The sequence below is a fragment of the Pagrus major genome, chromosome 7, assembly GCF_040436345.1.
Source record: "Pagrus major chromosome 7, Pma_NU_1.0".
Classification (NCBI taxonomy): Eukaryota; Metazoa; Chordata; class Actinopteri; order Spariformes; family Sparidae; genus Pagrus; species Pagrus major.
In genome coordinates, this window is record NC_133221.1 from 26,217,316 (window position 1) to 26,238,778 (window position 21,463).

Here is a 21,463-nt window from a genome sequence, read left to right on the forward strand (position 1 = left end):
TGAATTTTCATTTTGGGGTGAACTTTTCCTTTAACAACCAGTATGAACGGGAGAATAATTACAGGCACCTGTATCCTTCCTATCCGATCTTTTTTCCTGGAACAGAAATGATCATAATCATTGGTGCAGACCCTGTCAACACCATATTGACAAACTATAAAACACAATGCTTCATCACAAGTGCTATTATAATCATGCAAGATTACTGTACAACCAAGTTTCAAGGCATTTGCATTATAAATGTCATAGACTAACGTTGAATACTGTCCTTGGGAACCCATTTAATTAAAAAGTATGTTGGACACATGCCTTAATACAAAAATACTGTACACTGGTTCTCAACATTGTGCAAAATGTAAAAAAAATATTTACAAGTCCAGTTTACAAGGAGAAAGTAAAGGACAGGAGTAAACACAGACAAAATGTAAATACTCTTTTTGATTGATGAGGTTTAACCTGGAGTCTAAACACACCGAAATGTTCTGATCAGAGTTAACAAACCTCTACTTAATCTGAAATTCAAAGAAATAGACAGTAAACAAAAGGTTTTTACAGTTTGTGCTGAAGGGAATGCAACATGGATAACTGTATTGTACATTAGGATTCATAAACATGCTTCAGGTTGGAACCATACACATTATGTTCTGTAAAGTATTCAAGAAGACTGAAATGTAGCATCAAGGTTGCATTTACCACGGTACTAGAGCTGAATCTAATTGCGAAAAATTCTCTTTGTTTCAAAATCAAAGAGAAAGTGGTTCCAACCACACATGTTCAGGTTGATAACTGAGGTTACGTAGCTGGAATGGTTTGTGTGCCTCATCCTCAAGGCTTCATAAAACAACAATAGAACAGAAATATAACAACTGTTTCCAGTTTTCGTCCAATAACAAGTGCACTGCTCTCAGATATGCATGCATACTGCAGCTATGAGATGAGCTTGGTCCTCTCATATCCAAACTCTTCACCGTCCCATTCACATCAACACTCTCATCCACATTCATTTCCTCGGATGGTCCAACAGCAGCAAGTGTTTTCAACCACAAAGTCTTTCATTTTAAAGTCTTGGTCTCTTTTCACTTAATTTGTAGGAGCTTCATCTTGCTTCCTAAAAAAAAAAGATAAAAAAGGGAAAAACCATTAGCTGTAGAAAATGAACCTTTGAAAGTGAACATTGGATGACAGTGTAACTCTTACCCAGTCCTTTAAGAAACTTGTTCACACCACTCGGCTCAGGCTCAGGATATGAATCCATATACTCGGCCACTCGGACCTCAAACAGACCTGGTAGAAAGTTGGAAATGTTGAATTATCGTGACAGAATATGTACGGCGTAAAATCTTCAACTGAGCAAAGTTTTCATTGTCTTCATATGCAACATGGTTCATTTTTCTGGTATTTTAATACACAGACAATTATCTTATTCCTGTTTTTCAAATGCTTTGCTTTTTAGGTCAGTGCGTGCTGTGACTCATTTAACTCAGGTCATATGTCTGGTGTAATATGATTGAATTACACAGTAGCATTTATCCATTTAACTGATTATCATGTGGAAACATCCAGCTGTTTCATATTTAATTAGATATTTGATATGTTCTTCACAAACATCAAAGATGCATCCACGCTACTCTTCAAACTTCCAGCAATGATTTCACTCGCACGCTGGCTGTAAATCTGGTTGGACACATCTATCAATCGAAACCAGAAATAATTCACATTTAAGAAGCTGGAATCAGAATTTTTTTTTTTTCTTAAAAAATGAATGCCGATTAATTTCACAGTTGACAACTAATGGATTAATCGCTGCAGCTATTGTTCCTATTAGATGATGTAATTAGTGGTTACACAAAGTCATGAAAAACAAACATCGTCACCATTACCTCTTCCTCCTCCCTTGCGCAGCTCTTTGTCCTGAATGAAGCCGGCAAACATCTGAGTGTCCATGAACAGCTGCAGGAACTGGCGGACTCCACGGGAGGGGTGAGACTTGCGGAAGCTGTCACGCTGGAGCTCCCTGCTCCCGTTGGACGACTCAATCATGTGGAGAGGATAGTGGCCCACCATCTCCACGAAGAACCGCACGAAACCCTCCGACACCAGAGAGCTCAGGTCAGCCTGCTGACCTGGACAAGTCAAGATTTGGATGAAGACAAACTGGTCAATAAAAACAGGTGTAATCTACTGTGGATTTACTATAACAGATATATTTGCTTTCAAATGTTAAATGCTTTAGCTTAGATAACTGACACAATATTGAATTGTCTTTATTGATTGATGTACTACACAGAACAAACAAAAACTTTGCAGCCGCATCAGTAGCGCAACAATCTTGCTATTTCCCTATGAACTAGAAGAAAAGAGAACTTGAGCTAGTGATGATATAACAACTCTAACGGCTTTATAATCAGCAACATAAGATGCTGAAATACCTGACTGTCTTGTTTGACACATGTGGTGTCTGTTATACCAACCTTCACATCTGTCTCCATTCTCCTGCTTCAGAATATCTTCCCTCTCCTCCAGGATCTGCTGCAGAGCCGCCTGCAGTTTACTGGGCAGGATGCAGTCTTCATCGCCCAGCTGTCGCACATCACAGGAAAGGTCAACAGCGGTCACATGATGCCATTTACAACATACATCTAAACTATCTGGCACGGTGTCACTAGAGGCAGTCTGTAAGCCCGACTACAGAGCCAGAAGAACAGAGAAAATGCGTCACCTGTCTGAAAAGCATACCTACAGACTACAGCGTGTATGTCAAAGGTTCTTCAGCCCTTGATTCAAACCTTTAGGATGCATGCTGAGAAGGGAAGCTACAATACTAAAATGAAAGCCTTGTATAACTGACAGCTAACGTTGAAGTGGCAAGTCAGCCACTCTTCACCACATTAGCTTGTAGTAAATGGGGAAAGAGACTGTGCCTGAAGATTAAGCTCACTAAATGAAACGTCAAATTAAGACAAACAATAAAAAAAACAAAAACAAGTCTATATTGAATTGAATAGACTTAGTGATTACTCATGGGTGTAACAAAACATCTCTGTCACCCTCAAAACATTCCGCATGCAAGCGAGGGACAAGTGTAGGCAAAGCCATCCTTCCCAATGAGACCACACCTATCATTCCCTCTACACACTGCTATGTGTACACACCTGAATGACAAACTTGTCTGCACACAGATCCACTATGAGCACCTGGGAAGACAGGGAGAACAAAGAATGACAGTTAAAGACGGCTAGATTTCACAACAAGAGATATAAAGAGGAGAGGTAAGACTCCTCTGGGTGTTTCTCTACACACACACACACACACACACACACACACACACACACACACACACACACACACACACACACACACACACACACACACACACTCTATATTCTACTGATTCTGGATTCATAACATGCAGTGAATATACAGACAAAAGATAGCACAAAACAACTGCACAAACAGACCAGCCTATTTAGACTTCAAACTGGACAATGATTTCCAAACAGAATTGTGTCTGACCTCCTCGATGGGCAGCTCCAGCACCTGTGGCAGGCAGGGTGTCAGCACTCCGATGAGGAATGGGGTGGGGGAGCAGCTGATGTCCAGCATGCTGGCTGGTAGCACAGGCACGAAGGTATGCTGCCAGGTGAAGGGGTAGAGCAGCGCCAGCACTGCATGGCCACACCGAGACAACACACTGCAGTAAACAGGGAGTAGAGAGGAGACACAGTTCACATGACACAAGATTTCAATCATAGCTGCAGTAACATAATTAGAATTCTTTTCAAAGTGACTTGAAGAGATTTCAGCAAACAGTACTTTATCTCAAGATGCAGCTGATCTATGTTAATACTCAATGTGCAGTATTTACTACTAATATTTCCTGCCTTTACAGTCAGTTGCTTACATGCTGTGAAATACCTCCTCCACTTCCTCTTGATTGGACAATTTCCGGGACTAAATTCTTCTCATCTTTGAGAAACACTCTGCCAAGCTCAGCACTCTTTCCAACGCACTCTCATCTTGTAACCACTCCCTATTATCTTCTGGATTTAAAAAGTGACGAGTCATTCATCATTTTTCTCAGGAACGTTGTGTGTCTTTGAGTTTCAAACTGCTCCTCAGCAAAAAGCCAACTCTAAATCCTGATTATTTTTAAGAACTTTAAACCAATTTCTCATCTACATTTCCTCCACAAGCTCCTTGAACATTTAATATCCAATCAGCTGCTGGATAATTGTATTTCTAATAACCTTTTTAGTTGGGTTTTAAACCACTTTGTAACACAGAAACTGCCTTGTCATGCTGCTGACTCCATCCCAAACTTTTAATTCTCAATCTAAGGACAGCATTTGACATTAGTGATCATATTTTACTTGATCACCTTATAAATCATGCAGCTGGCACACACTCTCATGGCGTTAGACCCTACAAAAAACACAGTTCTTGCTTAATAATAGCAGTTTATCATGTTGTACATCTGAATACTGTTAAGTTGATATTAGCTTGTTATCAGTATCAGCCAGTAATTTTTGGATATATGGCAGTTATTTTACATAATTCAAGTTTGATATATATTTTTTGGGTATATGATTTTTTATTTAGTCTTTATAATCATCTAATTTAGTTTAAGATTACTGCTCAACATGTGTGTTATCTGTTATTTACAGTTGCTTTCAAATGTATTATTCAAATGTGAAATGTCCTGATAAATAATAAACAAAAATTGTGTTTCGGAGTTACTGCTGTGGTCCTGCAGAGCCAACTGAGACACTGTAAATGATATTGAGCTGTACAAATAAACCTGACAAGACTCGCCACTGGGACCCTGCCATAACGTAGCATTGAGGCCAAGGTACACACAGATAAATGACACTGGCCCCGGGCCTGTGTGATGTAATCAACCACAGCTGGCAGACATCAAGAGGGAGTCGAATAGCTAGAATTACCCATCTCAATATTTTTGAATTGCTGCTGTATCAACTTTATACTGATGGATAAGTGGCCTTGAGGTGTTTTGTGTTCCCTCAGCAGTACCTGAGCTTGTCAGCGACAAAGATGACCCTCCTCTCAAGCAGAATGGAGGCAAACACCTGCAGGAGTTTCCCGACACTGAGACACTGCAGCAAACTGTCAAAGTCCACATGCTCCAGCCGGGAGTCATCTGGTCGACACAAAGTCAGTACCTGAAAAAGCAACAAGAGCACATGGAGTCAGGTTATGTGTAAATAAAGTGTTAAAACTTGTTGTTTATACTCGTTCTTTCACAACGATTGTTGATGAATATTCCTGGTAAAATAAAGGTTAAATACAGAAATAAAAAAAGACGACAGACTGATGGAGGATTGAGTTAAGTCATTGTAGAAAGATAGGTTGGCTTTTGGGAGCCATCTAACGGCTGAAACGGTAGAAAGTAGTGATTTTGCAGCAGTTCCTCTGAGAGTTACTTCACTATTTTTTAGTCTAAACGGTAATGACTGAACTGATCATTGTTGCCTGTTAGAATATATTTAGCTGTCCCAACATGAACCCTTTAAAACTGAAATAGCTTCCCCTTTTGTTTACACTGATAACCTCCCATTCTGAGTCATTCCCAGCCTGCAGAAAGGAGTGGTTAGAGGAACAAAAACTACTAATTAACATTTCCTCTTCTGGTTTCAGGGTTACCTCATTCCCAGAGCCGGGGAGGAAGCTCTTCACAGTGACTGTGCGTCCAGGGGCTGGAAATGGGGCCTCCATCACGCTACGCATAAAAGGGTAAACCAGCGCTGGGGAAATTTCCCTGCGCCTCTCCACCTCCTCCAAAATCTGCAGCGACAGAGCCAGACGAATCATTGTGTGTCCTGAAGGAACTAGTGTTGATTAAACAATACAACAGAGGCAAGATGCAGCTCTGTACGTAAATTATGTTTTCCTCCTGGCCACATTCATGCTTACTGTTTGTAAATTTCAACTGAAAAAAATGGGTGGGACACAGCTACATGCATACAATTTCTTTTTTGAAAAACACACCCAGGGATTGCTCAGGATTATCTTCTAGTGTAGCCTCATTCCATCCTAATGCATACAAGGAGTTTGAAGGGAGCAGCTTTGACACACTTCAAGGGGATTAACACTGAACTTTAGCAAATCCAACTTCTTTCATCTCCCTACAAAGGCTCCTATCAGCAGAAACAACGGAGCAGACGCATTGTATAGTTGCCTTACCTTTGCAAACAGGTTGAAACAGCCCAGTTTACTGACAATACAGTGCACCTCAGGAAGCCTCTTCCCCTTTCCACTGGGCTGAAAGACACATACACTCTCATGTCATACATGTCAAATATGAACAACACTCAACAATATAGGGCTACAACATCAAGAGTATATGTATTAATTTGTAGAAGAAAAAATCGAATCAAGAGTCGAAAGTCTAAACTCCAGACATGTTTATGATAGCAACGGTGAGCTTATCTACCAACAAAACAAAACATAAAACTCTCCTGGTTAGGTTTGATCGAACAGCCTACACTAAAGATATAATAAACTCAACAGAACAGAGTTAAAGAGTGCATAACAAGATAACTACAGTATGTTTACAATAATAAACACAAACGAAAATGAAAAAGAAAAGGGAGATATACCACATCATTTCAATGTAAAAAAAGTGTTTTAAAGAGATCTCACAGCAGCTCTCCTTGTGAGGCAAAGGAAAGGGGGAAATTATGAAATTCTTCTTGTGCTCTGTCATTGATTCGGACGTGGTTTATGGTCTGTGATTCACATGTACTGATTCACATCCCCTCAGGGATGTTGAGTAAGCACATGGCCTGCTCCCATGTCATCCTACACACATAGACACACAAACACATAAAGCGCTCGAGTTAATGATTCACATCCACACTCACCAAGATTTTACGGCAGTAACAAAACCAGCGGCTGCCGTCCTCTCCGGTCAGGACGAAGGAGAAGGTCTCACTGTAAACACGCAACAGTACACAGGAGACAATATTTACTTAATTTGACTTCTCACTGCCTAAAAACAAGTAACCATAATTGTAAAATGTCCATAATTGCTTGTATAGAAACTGAAAAAAAGAGCTGCTTAGGGAATTACTTCATTATAAAAACAAATCAATATAAACACTGCAGCTGATTAGAAGCAGGACTGTTTAGTCTACAGAGATTTAAATGCAGAGCAGAAACTATGTAAATAGACAGGTACGTATGTCTTCTGTTTATTTGTACTACCAAAGACAAGTGTTTCAAAGACAGGCAGGCAGTGGAAGTTGTAACCCACATTACAACACTGAACCATACCCGTTGCCCCTTAGCACTCAGAGATTTAATTAGATTAGTTGAAACTTTAATTATCAAGCAATTCATGGGTTACAGCTGAAGATATAAATAGGAAAGGGGAAATGGGGAAATTAAACAGAACTGATAATTAGGGTGCTAGAAAAGTAGATAATATAATAATAAATACTGAAAATGCAAGAAAACATAGACAATATTTGTTAGAACAAATGAAAGGTGAGTATAATGAAAACAAAAGAAAAAACACACAGAGGAAATTAATGGAAGAGGAATAAAGAACACAGTGTCATGTTTCCATTATGTCATTTTCATGGCCTGTGGGATGCAGTTACATCTGTATACATCGAGCATGCAATTAGCATATTACTGCAGTGCGTGTGCTGACCTTGGCATGTGTGCAGAGGGCTTCCAGTCCTGTGAGTCCGGGAAGCAGAACTTGGGAATGACTTTCAGCTGATCCTCAGCCTCTCTGGAGAGCCGGGAGGACTTCTCAAACTGAAACAGAGAGACTCTAGTTACAGCAGCGGTTCTTCAAATGACTTTTGTGAAGTGGTTCCAGAGGGACCCAGGTGAAATCAGTGATCATTTAATTGCATTATAATCTAATTCAATTGAAGAAATCTTCAGTATAGTAACTGAAGAATGACTTGTGTGAGCTTTACAGTATTTTTACATAACCACTTGTTCTAAATTACATAAAGGTGCCTGAGACAAAACCTCTTTTTGAAATGCCAAAGTTTTAACACGACAATATTTTAAAATCTCTAAAATATGAATAAAAGCTCATATGAAACGACAAAAAGCAACAACTTGCGTACATGAAACCCTTATGTAAACCATGGAAATTCCCCTTCAATGGATTCCTCATCTTGTCAGACAAGAATCATCTTCCTTGAATTTTGCCAAACAAGATTATATTTTGGACATGAAATTATCCTGATCGCTATTCAGTTAAAGCACTATGACGAAAGCACAATAATGTTCTTTGACTAGAAGAAGGGTGGGGTCATGTTAAAGGCTCCTTCTCACCATTTTTGGGAACTGCTGTGTGATTTCAGGGGAGTAGGTGTTTCCTGGGGAGCCTTTTCTCAGCGACACCACCACGAAGATCTGGAAAAGCTGCTGCTGCTGGTGCTGGATCAGGTCTCTCTCCAGGGTGCGGTAGCCTGGCCGCCGTTTCAGTGTAGACTGGATGTAAACTGATCTTCTGGAGCCTGCTGGACACCACACAGTGAGACTATATGATAATGCTTGTCTTGGGACATATCCCACCCAGCGAACTGGAGCAATATGGGACATTTTCAATATCAATATACAGTGTATTTGTGAAGTTAACTGGTTACACAGTATCCAAAACAATGGTCATGAATAACAAGGCAGTGGTATTATCTGAGTTCTCAAAGTTATAGTTTGAACAACATTTCTAATTCGCCTGAGATTATGTTTCTTGGATGTGCCTTTGTTTTAAATTTGTATTTAACTTTTTTGAGGAGGCTCAAGAGGAACCACAGTTGCCAAGCCTGACTTTTAGGGATGACATCATTGGTCCAGACTGATCTATCTTGAAAAATACTTTATTAGAGCGATTTCTATAAAATCTGGTACACACATTGATGTTCCCCAGATGATGAAATGCAACACTTCATCAGGTTTCTTACAGCCCAATACTTAGGTTTATGACCAAATACCTGCTAAAAGTAATAACATTTCAATCAGCCTCAGCTGTACTTGGTGTTCAGTGATAATTAGCAAATGTTAGCATGCTAACACGCTTAACTAAGATGGTGAACTTGGTATGTATTTCCAAGTAAACATCAGCAGTTATCATTTTCACTGCATAAATTATAGCATGCTTACTTTAGAATTAAGCTCAAAGCACCATGGTGCCCAAGTACAGCCTCACCAAGCTGCTAGCATGGCTGCAGACTCTTATTCTATTCTTGTATTGTACACCAAAATTACTGTGTATATGCAGTTTGAGTTTGCCTTTCTGTTTTGTTTTTCTTCTTGTTCGTCATCATGAATGCGCTGGAAAAGCAGGGAACAGTAGAAAGCAGCAGATCATATCCCTCATCAAATTACATCCAGAAGACATTAAACTCGTTTTAAAAAGTCTTAACAAAATTCTGAATAAGCCACAATGTATTGTCTGGAGCTGAGGAGTGAGACATCTTGCTTCTTACTCATCTCTGTTGAGAGTTGCACATGCAGCTGACAGACATGGAGGCCACCAACATTGGTTACTTTGTAAATATCTTTTACTTTAGTCTCTCGTTCAAACTCACAGGCCAGCGGCATTAACTTGAACACACGTCTTATCATTTTGCCTGAGAAGGGGCGGAAATATCGAGTTCACCCGGATGTTGTGTTTTCAATACAGCCTATCGGAGCAGGGACCGATAAATAGCTGTGACTATTGCAGAGTCAACTGATGCTATATTAAATGCCAATTATACACATTTAAACTGAAGACAAAAGTCAGGTGTTAGCAGCTACTAGCTTAGCTACTAGTGGTCTTTTTTATCCCATGTGAAAGGGGTTGGTGTTGCTTTAAACAATCATTTAGTCTTAAAAATGTAGAAGATTGTGAAGAAACCTGTTATTTGAAAAACTAAACCAGCAAGCACTTCAAGGCATTTTTGATAAATTGCTTCAACAATCAATACAATTTTCAGTTGACCAACTGTTTCAGCACTAGCCTTGATGTCTCCATCATCTACAATCAGGCGCATTATGGTCCAAATATGGTTGAAAGTCACTTGATCGAAGAAAAATATGTCACATGGCTGGCATTAACAGGCACCGAAGAGCGATAATAACTTCCCTGGAGCTAATTAATTCTTCAGGGATGCTATGAAGATTTTATTATTTCATGCAGCCCTATGTTTATACTTGGAACTTTGACTGATAAAATAAGGATTTCTCACTCCTTACTAGAATATGTACTTCAACACTTCAACCTGAAAAACACACTTAACATAAAGGGACATTACAGACATATTAACTCTATGGTGATACCTTTGGTGTTGTCCTCTGGGTCGCTCTCTGTCCCGCTGGTCTCCTCTGTTGATATGAATCAGAGAAACGGGAGATTAGGGGGAAGCAGAGGAATGGAAAAGACTTGAGAAGCCATAATCAGATGCAGACAGTCAGCCTTTGTTTCATAATCAGCAGCTTCGCTTACTGCAGCTGGCCTTGTGTGTACCATCAAAAGCTGGGTATTTCCACCAAGAGGCTCAACTTAATCTTATTGAAGCGTTGATGTGGGTGACATTTGGGCATCTGTGACAGTCTACAGTATGTGTGTGTGTGTGTGTGTGTGTGTGTGTGTGTGTGTGTGTGTGTGTGTGTATTACCTCGAACTGAGACTCCCTGGTTCTTTACTCTCTTTCTCCCTCGCTTGTCGTCAAAGATAGTCTCAATCTTGTTGACGTACTGCGCAGTAGAACACACACAGGTACTTGTCAGCCCCATAATTTCACAGCCATTATAGAATCATGATTACAGGGAATCATGATATAACAACCACTAAGTACATAGTTATATTATAGATTTTCAGCTTTATTCTACCCTTACATTCCTGCATTCTCCTGTTTAAGTCCTGAAGAAACACAGTTGAATATTTAATAGTGGACTCAAGTCAACTGAGGCATTAATACACCAGAGATGGGCTCAACACAGAAACAAGCACATACAGGAAGCAGAAACTTATCTTTAAGAGGACACACTAAGCACTACCAGCTGAGGAGGTGAACTTGTAGGAGAGTCTGAGGAAAGAAACTAGAATGCCCCAACTAAGATAATGGTACTGTTGTTAAGCAGTAAAATACATAATGAGATGTTATTATGTATTCGCCCATTTTCATGTTTTTTTACATCTTTGTCAAAGATTTGATCTAAAAGAGGTTAAGTACAGCTAGTTAACTGAATGCTATGTTTTATTATCACCATTTAAGATATCTACTTTAACCTATTTGTTGTTTAAAAGTTACATAATGGAAATAGACTGATCAACAACAACGCATTGTTAAAATACCAAAACAACTTGACTGGCATTTTGTCAAACCTGCCGGTAGACACAGTACTAGTGTCGTGTGGGTTTTGAAGCTATAATCCTTTCAGATAAATGTCTATATCACTGTACCTTATCGTCAAAGTTCCTCCCCAGTGTCCCCTCTCCTTCCAAGGCCATGAGTTGTATGTTCGAATGAACGTGTTCTGTCTAAATTCTCATGAAGCATTCATACATGTTGCTCTACCACTATCTGTTACTGTCACCGTCCTCTCCTTCCTGCTCAACAAGTCACCGCCCCTATCTTTTCTTTCCAACGTGACATATGATTCATCAGTCAACAGAGAACATACCACTTTGTTGGTCTACTAGATGGCAATATAAAAAAACACACCTCAGTCAGTGTGAAAATTAATGAGAGGATCCATTTACTATTTACCTGAGGCATCCTCTGTATTTTTTGAGTGCTTGCACGTCGGGGTGTAGCTGGTTTGGAAGAATCTGCAACAGTTGAGGATTTTGATGCTGTTACCGTTTGGGACCTCTTCCTCTCCACTTTGCCAGCATGGCCTTGCAACATTTGGGGTTTAGGCGGCAGCTGGAAGACAAGAAGTGTGTAGTTATCACTTGGTTTGTGATAGTTACATAGTATCACACTACAATACTTCCTTCTTAATCCCTTAGAATCCCAGGTTAGGCAGGGATCATATAAGACAGCTGTACACAACTGATGAACAATACTTGTGGACTGTGAAAAGGAGACAAATCTTCCATTACCTTTGGGCCGTGAGGCCTTCCAATAGGGAGGCACATGGGAGATAGCTTGACATCCTCATATGGATTATCTCTAGTCACTTCACCTGGGGGAAGACAGAGTGATGGGACAGATAAGACTACCAAACCGAATGCTGGCATCCAAGGAGATACTACAGAAAGCTGGAACATTTCCATATTATTTATATCTGATTTTCCTGAGTTTTGATGATGTTTCTTAAAAAATACATAATTTAAATTCTGCCACGAATAGTTCTCAATCAAAACAATGAAAACAAAAGATTAAGTTTGATAATGTTGTGATGCAGCATGGAATCATGGGATTGTTGTCTTTATTGTTAAGCAACCACATTTGCTACTGAAAATCTATCTGATGTGACTCAGGCAGAAATGGTTCCTGGACGAGGTAATGTTTTATTCACGTTACATTTAGCTGCGTTTGGCAACTTCCTTCTTTACTCTCTGGTGCATTGTCTTATGTTTCTTTGGAAGTTATAGGAGCAGGTGACCAAATGAAACAGACCATAACCCTGACTAAAGTTATTGATTTCTCTGGGTTTGAACAGTGTTGAAAATATTTATATTTATGTAAGCACACAACTAAACACAATCTATAACAAAGGTCTAGTCCTTTTTAGACAATTTAAATTGGAAATGTGACATATCTTTAAAGCAACTCCACCAATTTTCTACATTAAACTGTGTTCACAAAAGGCTTTATACTACTTTTTCCACATATGCAGTAGTGCTCCACGAGACTTCGATGTCTTGGGAAATTGGTTACCCTTGAAGTGACCAGTTGTAAACCGAGTAGTTGCATAAGTACTAATAATTTCGATTGCCACCTTAATGAATATGGACAGATAGGGCCGCAACTAACCATCATTTTTATTATCGGTTAATGTCATTTTCCTATTAACGATTTGTCTATAAAATAGTGAAAAAATGCTGTGAATAACTTTGCACAGTCCATGGCATGAAAAATTGCAGAAAGTCTTTTGAAAAAGGCAGATATTACCTTTATCCACGACTGTTAATTGGAAAATTTGCTAATTAGCATTTTTTTCTAAACTAAATGAAAATGCATACTTTAGCTCTTCCGATGCCTGCTACATATCGTTTCCCATCTTGAATATAACTCTCAACATGTCACAATATTCCAGAAACTGTAAGATCTGTGGAAAACCAGGAGTGTGAAACATCAAGCCCCTTTTGTAGGCATATTCTATGATTTATTTTTTAAGTATCACATACATTCAACCAATGACAGGCACCCAACAGACTTTGTCCAGTCTTTGTCTCTATTTAACACAGTTAAGTGATTGAAAATACATGACAGCCAGACAGTCAATGTATATGCCACAGGGAGTCCAACTTACAAACGATGTCCTCGTAAATATTGTCATCAGAGTAGGCATGGTAAAGGCCTGAATTCCTGCCCTCTCCTCCTAGACTGCCTTCTTTCACCGTGAGACGTGCCGCATCCTCATACTCAAAGGACTTCCTGTGGCAGGGAGGGAAGGGAAGGCAAGACAGTGAAACAGAGGGATCCTGGCTGCTGTCCTAAAGATGGCCACCATACAATTGTTTACTCTATTGTTCAGCCAGCTTCCCACCATGAAATTCCTTAGGTTGATATCAAACAGCAAGATGGAAAGAGTGTGATAAACTTTCATGACAGGGAATGATGGTTAAAAAGAGCAAAACAAGGAAAATGAGTATGACAGGATTTGGTCAGAGACAGAAGTTGGCAATATGACAATGTCAGCTGACATAGTAACAGTTAAGTCAGTGTGCTACTTTCCTCCTAAGAGACCATTAAAAGGAAGATGCAGCTTCATTAAGTTACTTGATTTTAGTTCCTTTTGAAATTCACTCAATCAATCTGGCTCAGTGTTGAAACAGAGACGGTTACATAATGATTCACATTGCATCAGTGTGATGCAATACCTAACCCCTTGGAGGTATTTCAAAACATATGAGAATGAATGACAGCTAATGGCTTTCTCTGAAGTTCATAAACATGGAGTCCTGTAGAACTATGCTAACTGTGTGCAGACATGGCAGGGAGACTGTAGATGAGAGATAAGTTATTGTCATTAATCTAAGATTAAAACACTTTTACACACTCACTACAATTACAGGTTCTAAAAGGTCTGTTTTTACCTTACCATTTAATACAATAAAACTCATATTAGCAACTGATAATAGTAAAAGAAGCAGCTTAAGCTAAACAACAGCCACTGTTGTGGCAATTAGAAGATAATGGCACACTCAGTTTCACCCCTAATATCCCAGGATTTGCTTGTTGCATTGAGGGCATAATAATTAGAAGATTGGACATTTTTTCACTGGAATACGTTTTTTGTGGGAAAGGATGTTATTTTGGGCAGCTTGTGATGAATTAGCGCTAGTTTTTGTACCATTTGGGAAGTTTCCCAAAAGTTAGTATATATTTCAATAAACTGGCCCCTCCCCTTGTCCGAGTAGTATGATTGAAATTGAAAGGGCAGTTCAATAGACTCAACACAATGACTGATAACTGTTGTACAACAAAAACATAAAGGTCATTTCAGTTTATTACAGCTAGTTTTTTGTTTTTCTTTCCTTCAAATAATCATCAGGTCAAAGGTCTGTGATTCTTGAAAGAGCTTTCATCTGTTCATTTAAGCGAAGACGAATTTTGAATTAGGGCAGCACGATATGGTAAAAAAAAATCATATTGCCATTATTTTGACAGATATTGCAACATGATATGATTTCTGGGATCATTATTTTCATTATTTTCAACATTAATTTCACTGAAAAAATCATCATGATTTTAATGGTAATCATGATGATGTGACGTGTTAGCATCTGTAACAGATAAACATGTTTTCTGATATCTGGAGAACAAGATTGGTATTCCAGGGCATCTCTGCAGCACTACAGTACTTTATAACGCTGTTTAGTCACACATTTTACCTTTATCAGAAAAATGTTTCTGCAATTTGGATATTGCTCTCGGCCATATTGTGATTTTGTGCAGCCTTAAAAAGCAATGTTATCCAAAAGACTTAGTGGAGATTATTTTTGTTATTGTAACCTTGGTTTTGGCTTTGCCTAATTATAACAATACAACTGTGTTTTTATCTGTTTTCTTACTGCATTCATATTCACATTCATGAGACTCCTCCTGCTGAGGCACAAACTCTTGGACAGTGTTTGAATGATAATTTTAGACAACTCCAGGACATGACGCTTACAGACAACTACATTATTAGAAGTCATGTCAGCTAATAAGTCCTGAGCTGTTTTGCCTATGGGTTGCACAGTTATTTGTTGTCAGGTCTTGTTTTGCTTGGTCGTCAACGGATGAGACAGAGTAAGTGTGAGAGTGTGTGTGCGTGCGTGCATGCAGATGATGACCCTGGTCCGCGTGGCTGCTGAGGAACTAGGCCACATTCAGACAATAGAGAACAATGCTGCCAGATATCATGTGACATCATACCTGGACCCAAGCCAGCAATTAGACTCAGCACCCTCCCCAAAACTGCCCTAAAAACGCTCTGAATAAACCGATACCCAATAAACACCATGACATGTTTTAGAGTCCAAGGCTGACAGCGTTTTCTCACAATCCTTATTCTACAGCAGGAGCAGTTTCCTTTAAAAACTGATTCATGAATATCAAGCAAAGCACTGCAATTTTCTCAATCTTAAAAGTTTTTACAGTAAGAGTTATTTGTACTCACCTGTTCTTTTTATGCCTTGAAAGCCCGTTGGTCTTATCTACCGGGCACGGAGGAGGTGGGAAGTTAGGTGGGTGGGCTACTCTCCTGCTCCTCACGTTGGAGCGGTTGTTATGAGGGGATCCACTGTCCCATTGTATTGTGTGTCCCGCGCTGTTGTTGTTGGTCCCTCGATACTGGAATGTCCGCTGAGGTTTGGGAGGAGCCTGAGGGTCACCTGAAGAGTCCCTGCCTTTCTCCCAGAGCAGTCTGTCCCCCTCAAGCTTACGCCAGAAACCCCGTGAAGTGTAGAAGTTTCCAGCAGGCATGTTGTCTTCTTGGTCGTGAGTTGATGGAGGTAGAGGTTTAGAAACTACTTTTACATCCAAGATATGATCTGTTTTTTGGTCGCCATTGGCTGTGAAGATTTGTTCACCAGTAGAGTTAGCAGTGTTGGCCTCCACTTTAGGAGGCATTAGTGCTTGTGCTGCAAGTGGTTTATTTCCTTGAGTTGTGGCTGAAAACTGCAGAGGTTCAGACTTCCTCCCAACCACATCATGTCCAGCTTGTGATGGGCCTTCCCGAAAATCTAAGCTCTTAGCTTTTGAGAGGCTGGCTTTTGCGTGAGGCCCCCCTCTGGATCCTCCATTGCCCAGGATATCTCCAGACAGACTTCGTGATACAGTCGGAGGGTGTGCTTTCAGCCCAGCATCCTGGCTGCTGCCCTGCTGACTGCGACCTTCCCACTGGGAGATCTTCTCCCGGATGTTAATGCCCTGCTCGCGCGAAGGGGGCCTCCCTGACTGGCGGCCCTGCCAAGCCACGGTGGCCCCTTTCTGCAGGCGATCAACCTCACCACCCCCTCGCTTGCCCTGCTCCAGCCTCAGAGCCAGCATGTTGAGAGGGGGCAAGTGCCGGTTCGACCTCAGTTCTCCATTGGTGAATGCATCAGGGATATCCACACAATGACGGACAGCAAAAAACACGCAATCTGTTGTCTATTAATCCAGAAATGATAATTAAAAACAGGAGCGCCACAATGTTTATGGTTGTAGCTGTTTCCTTTATGTCTTTATACGTCTTCTTGTGCTAGCAGAGTGTCATTTCCCCCTTGTCTTCTTTTGTAAACAACCTAAAAGACAGACAAGACACAAAAATTACTCATCAATCACTGCACTTAAAAACAAGTCCAGACGGCATACTGTGAGGTCAAAAGGATACTGAGGCAACACAGGAAAACACAGTTACTTTTGAAACAGCACACATCTGTAGTAGTCTTGTAGGCAGACGGGACACAAAAAAGGTCAGGAAGGACAACCTCCTGTCAAGTTTGGTTTCCAAAAATAAATCCAGTGAGAATAAGGGAAGACACCGACAGGAACAAGGTTATCGCAGATTTCTGCTGTGGTGTGTCTGTGCCTTGAGCCGCCCCAGCCCTCCTCTAGCCCCAGGGGAATTCTCTGTAGCTGTTGTCCTAAACCACAGAGCTGGCCAAATAAGAAATACCAATGATACAGCAAAGCATTAAATCTAATTTAGTTTTCTTTTCTCGCAAAGCTGTCTTTTAGTTGACTGGGAAGAATGCTCATTTTAGGTGATTTCAAAGAGCTTTAGAGGCAAGAAAACACATTAATCTCAAGGCATGCATAAAGAGCCAGTGATAATTAGGTGAATGATGGAAGACATTTTAACCACACCTACTTAAGCAGTGAAATAAAAGCCCCTGAAATGGTTGCGCTATTTATCAGGCGCAAGATATAAGCATGGGCAGACAGGACTATAGACCCTAATTAACTGATAACTTGGATTAAAGTGTGTATGGTGAAGTTATAATCTATGGTCTTGCTCCCTCTCATCAAATGCTATCAAACAGAGACCTGATGTAAAGCTCTGCAGCGGCACCCACCCCAACTCTTATCCCCTGAGTCGACATCAATGCAGTCAGTGTACACTCTTGTACAGCAGCTCCTGGCTTGCTGGAACCAAACCATTTGGACACGTTGCACATTAGGACCGAGGCTGCGAGAATGTGGAGAAGAGGAGACATGGTAAAATTCCACTGCACAGCTCATGATCATAATAACTCTATGAGCTGCATTCCTGCAGAGCTGTACAAGAGAGAGGGGGGGGAATAAATTTAACTAGAGACAGTCGGTCAGTCAGTCTTGCAAGTGACGCCTTTGTTCGATTTGACCTAAATCAAATGTATGCGCGCAGTGGAATGCTGCTCCATCACTGCCAGACCATGCAATGACAATGCGACTCCCAAACTGACCCACTTGCATTATTTGTCTGTGTGCGGTAAGTTGTACAGGAAGGCATGAGTTGCGTTTCCTGAGCTGCAGGAAGAAGGATCAGCAGACTGTCCATAATTATGGTGCAGAGAATTTTGCACCCAGTTGCAACCGCTGATTTGGGCTATGTTTAGATCATCTATACTCAAAGCCTGTGACGGCAATCAAACAGTCTTTGAAATGCAGTAAATCCAGAAATATACCAGCTGGTTACAGTAACATTTGCAAACATAAAAGCATCAGCTCCCCCTTTCCCATGGCATACAAGTTAAACTCAAACGTTCTTGCAAGTGAGGCAAACTGTATCAAGTGACAAAGCCAGAGGGTGAGACAAAATGAACGTCACTGATGTGTATGAGGCTGTCAGCTTTGCAGGAAGGTATCCTTGTATTTTCTAGTGAAACTCACTGACTCACCTATTTAGAAACCAGACAGGGGACCCATGAAGCTGAAGTACCCTGTCATCACTTGGCAGCTAAATTAAACCTAATTGCACCTTCAAAACCACCACAAAACGCCCTCCTCACGAAGTGCGGCATGACACAACATGTTGTAGGTGAGGTATTGTACGACTGTGGTTCACCGTCAACAGTGACAGTTACAGCTATAATAGAGGAAAAATGTAGGCTTGCTGAATGCCAGCATAAAAGGACACGCTGAGATGAAGTGCCTTAAAACGACTGATCCATCACCAGCCACCAGAGCAGCTTGCGTAGATAGACATTCATTTTCACACCGCCGTTGAAAAAGAGCAATAGACCACTTTAACATGACAAGTTCTGTCATTTTGTGTTATTGTTGTCAGTGGTTGTAGATAACACTGTACTGAAACTGTCTCCAAATTCTCTCATAAACTCAGATAAAGACAACTTTTATATCAAGAAATGACATAAATATTGTAGAATTGTAATATTACTGAAGGGCTTTGGCACAAAATGAATGCAAATTATATCATTAACAATGTTCCTGGTGTTTCATTATTAGTGTTACTGGGGCTGATTTGACTTTTCTCTATGAGGACTACAGAACTTTATAGTTATAGTCAGTTATTCATTAACTCAGCTGTTGATCCTACATTTGGGACACCTGCAGAAGCTTTCCATAGCAGCTATCTTCTTTGCATTAAGGTCCTATGACCTGCTGCTAGCTGTGTGATCTGAATTAGTTGATTCCTGGTACTGCTGTTGAACGTGTCTAGATAATCAATGACTTAAGTGTAGTAAAATGGGGATGGATGCAGGAGGAGGGGAAAAAACGTGCGTTAGGTCTTGCATAAGTAAGTTCCCTCGTTCCGTGACATGAAGCATTTTGCCAAACTCCCTTTATAAGTATAGAAATTTAAAATGTTCATCTTTATTTCAAAGCAGAAGTCAAACTCAATCCAGTCCTCTGACTCATTAACAACTGCTCTGTAATTCGGCCTAAACGAATGGGCGAAATAACCTAAAGTAAGTTAGCTAACTGGATTACACTGCTCGCTTGGCAGGTAAAAGTCGTGAATGGTGTAGTAAAGGGGCGATAACGTAACACGAATAACGTTGTCGTTACCCCTGAAGGCTTATTGTACTAAAAAACACCGTTCAAATTAATGGAGGCATGCCGAATTGAACAACAGGACTTGATACAGCAATAAGCTTAATACTGATATTAAAACATTACTATAACTATATGTGTATAGAATAAAGTCAGTTTTAACTCCCCAACAGAGTTAAGCGGTGACTGACTCACTCACTATATGGACAAAACCACAAGTTTGTGGGGGAAAAAAATTAGTCGAGCTACCTCAGACAGTGACGGACAGCAACTGGGTAATGTTAAAGTAGTGAATACAACTCTCTTACGTTACGTTAACTCGTGTAACCAGCTAGGTTAGCGTTAACTCAACAGTAGAAGAGAAACACCGTGAGGTAACTTGACGTTAACTTAGTCAGTGAAAGTTGTGTGGTAAGATATTAGAACAAGATATGAGCGACAGAGGAATAAATGACATGGCCCGTGACTTACCCCTCGTAGAAAGAGAACTCATGTTCTTTCCTCATTTTCCTTCCGATAAAATGAAAAACACAAATAAAATCCGAGTCCGCTCGTTCGCATCGTTCAATCTGGAGAGGTTCGCTAGCTAGTACTCTAAATAACGTCAGATTCAGCCTAACGTTGGAGTCCACAGACAGTTTGTGGTAACTGTCATTAGTAATACTTAACTTTTAATAAGGACACACATGTGTCCTCTATAGTTAAAACTGCACACAACAACAAAGAGAGTGGTCACAGACAAGAGAAAAGTAAAGCAGAACACTCCTCGCCCTCCTTCTCGGGACAATTAATGTCAAGTCTAACGGAAAATATGTGACTTCCGGTTACAACTTCCAAAATAAAATTCTCAATTGGCCAACTCAAAAATGTTCCGTCTATTCATACACATCTGACAACATTTTTAAGTGTATCATTGTTCTGTATTTTAAAGGCAAGTATATTTGCATTAAGAGCTGCAGATGGTTTCATTCTGGTTTAGTATTTTAAATATGATTATTCTATTTAGACAAATGGCCTGTCGCTCAAGTTTGGAAAGCCAAAATATTCCCTTTAAAGTGACAAGAGAAGGGAGAGGTAGAAGAAAATTTGCAAATTTCCTTTGACTGCATCAGACACAGCAGATGTGAAGGGCTTAAAGAATAAGTTCACCACAAAATGAAGTGCAGATAGAAAGGCGGATGTTTTGTACTGGAGTAGATGGGGACGAAAAAAATGGCCCTATACAGTTCATCTGACATAATCCAAATCCAAAATTGATTTAAAAGACATTATTTATACCCTTGACATGCAGTCAAGCTCTTGGACCCACTTCAGACGCTTTTAGCTTAGCAGCAGCTACAGTGAAGATTTCAGCTTTAAATGGGGTTCATGCTTCTGGAGACTTTGATTACAACCGACAAGCTGTTTTCTATGTTTTAAAACAAGTCTCCATCTACTTCAGCTGTTTAGGAGAACGCTGTTTTGGTGTGAATCTCCAGAAATGTTTTATGGATGACTACCTTCATCTGACTTTCCATCGGCTTTGGGATGAATAGATAATGACTGAATTTTCATTTTTGGGTGGACTTATCCTTTAATGCACAAATTTTGTTGCGGCTTGGTAATCAGTTGCTATAGACTTTTTTTTATGTCAAGGACCCCTAAACTGACAAAAAAATGTCCCACGTTTACCTTCACACATACTTTGTCTAATAATTAACTAATGTCTACTAATGTCTGTAGCCTAAATTCCTATTTCGTTTTTCGCCTATTTTTGCTTTGCAACTTAACTCTACTTATTTTGTAGGCACGTCGTTTGACTTCCGGTTTTACTCTGGCTGTTTCCGGGGAGCTTGACGCAGCTGTGACTG

At 40.2% G+C, this 21,463-nt stretch overlaps 1 protein-coding gene across 2 annotated transcripts; it reads right to left on the reverse strand.

The window, feature by feature from the left end:
- Window positions 1-261: 261 nt before the first annotated feature.
- On the reverse strand, window positions 262-20,357 carry dennd2c (DENN/MADD domain containing 2C). 2 transcript variants are annotated; one of them, XM_073469954.1, is made up of 19 exons: window positions 20,085-20,357; window positions 15,811-16,918; window positions 13,456-13,580; window positions 12,080-12,162; window positions 11,742-11,900; window positions 10,647-10,725; window positions 10,309-10,353; window positions 8,320-8,504; window positions 7,676-7,785; window positions 6,882-6,951; window positions 6,202-6,279; window positions 5,662-5,802; window positions 5,032-5,180; window positions 3,514-3,691; window positions 3,153-3,194; window positions 2,472-2,580; window positions 1,881-2,123; window positions 1,198-1,284; window positions 262-1,108 (listed from the first exon to the last, which is right to left on the reverse strand). In XM_073469954.1, the coding sequence occupies exons 2-19, from the start codon at window positions 16,680-16,682 to the stop codon at window positions 1,077-1,079; spliced, it is 2,787 nt and encodes a 928-aa protein (XP_073326055.1). In that variant the 5' UTR covers window positions 16,683-16,918; window positions 20,085-20,357; the 3' UTR covers window positions 262-1,076. The 2 variants fall into 2 exon arrangements, with proteins under 2 accessions (XP_073326055.1, XP_073326054.1); XM_073469953.1 differs by having other exon boundaries at window positions 8,320-8,507.
- Between the last annotated feature and the right edge of the window lie 1,106 nt (window positions 20,358-21,463).

What these genes read in the sequence shown, in the direction of transcription:
- dennd2c (XM_073469953.1), bottom strand. Translation starts at nt 16,682, where the DNA reads ATGCTGGCTCTGAGGCTGGAGCAGGGCAAGCGAGGGGGTGGTGAGGTT. An exon ending in GAAGGCCTCACGGCCCAAAG is followed by an intron (nt 11,901 to 12,079) that starts GTAATGGAAGAT and finishes CTTGTCTTCCAG; the next exon opens with CTGCCGCCTAAACCCCAAAT. An exon ending in TTTGTCGCTGACAAGCTCAG is followed by an intron (nt 3,692 to 5,031) that starts GTACTGCTGAGG and finishes TGTTTACTGCAG; the next exon opens with TGTGTTGTCTCGGTGTGGCC.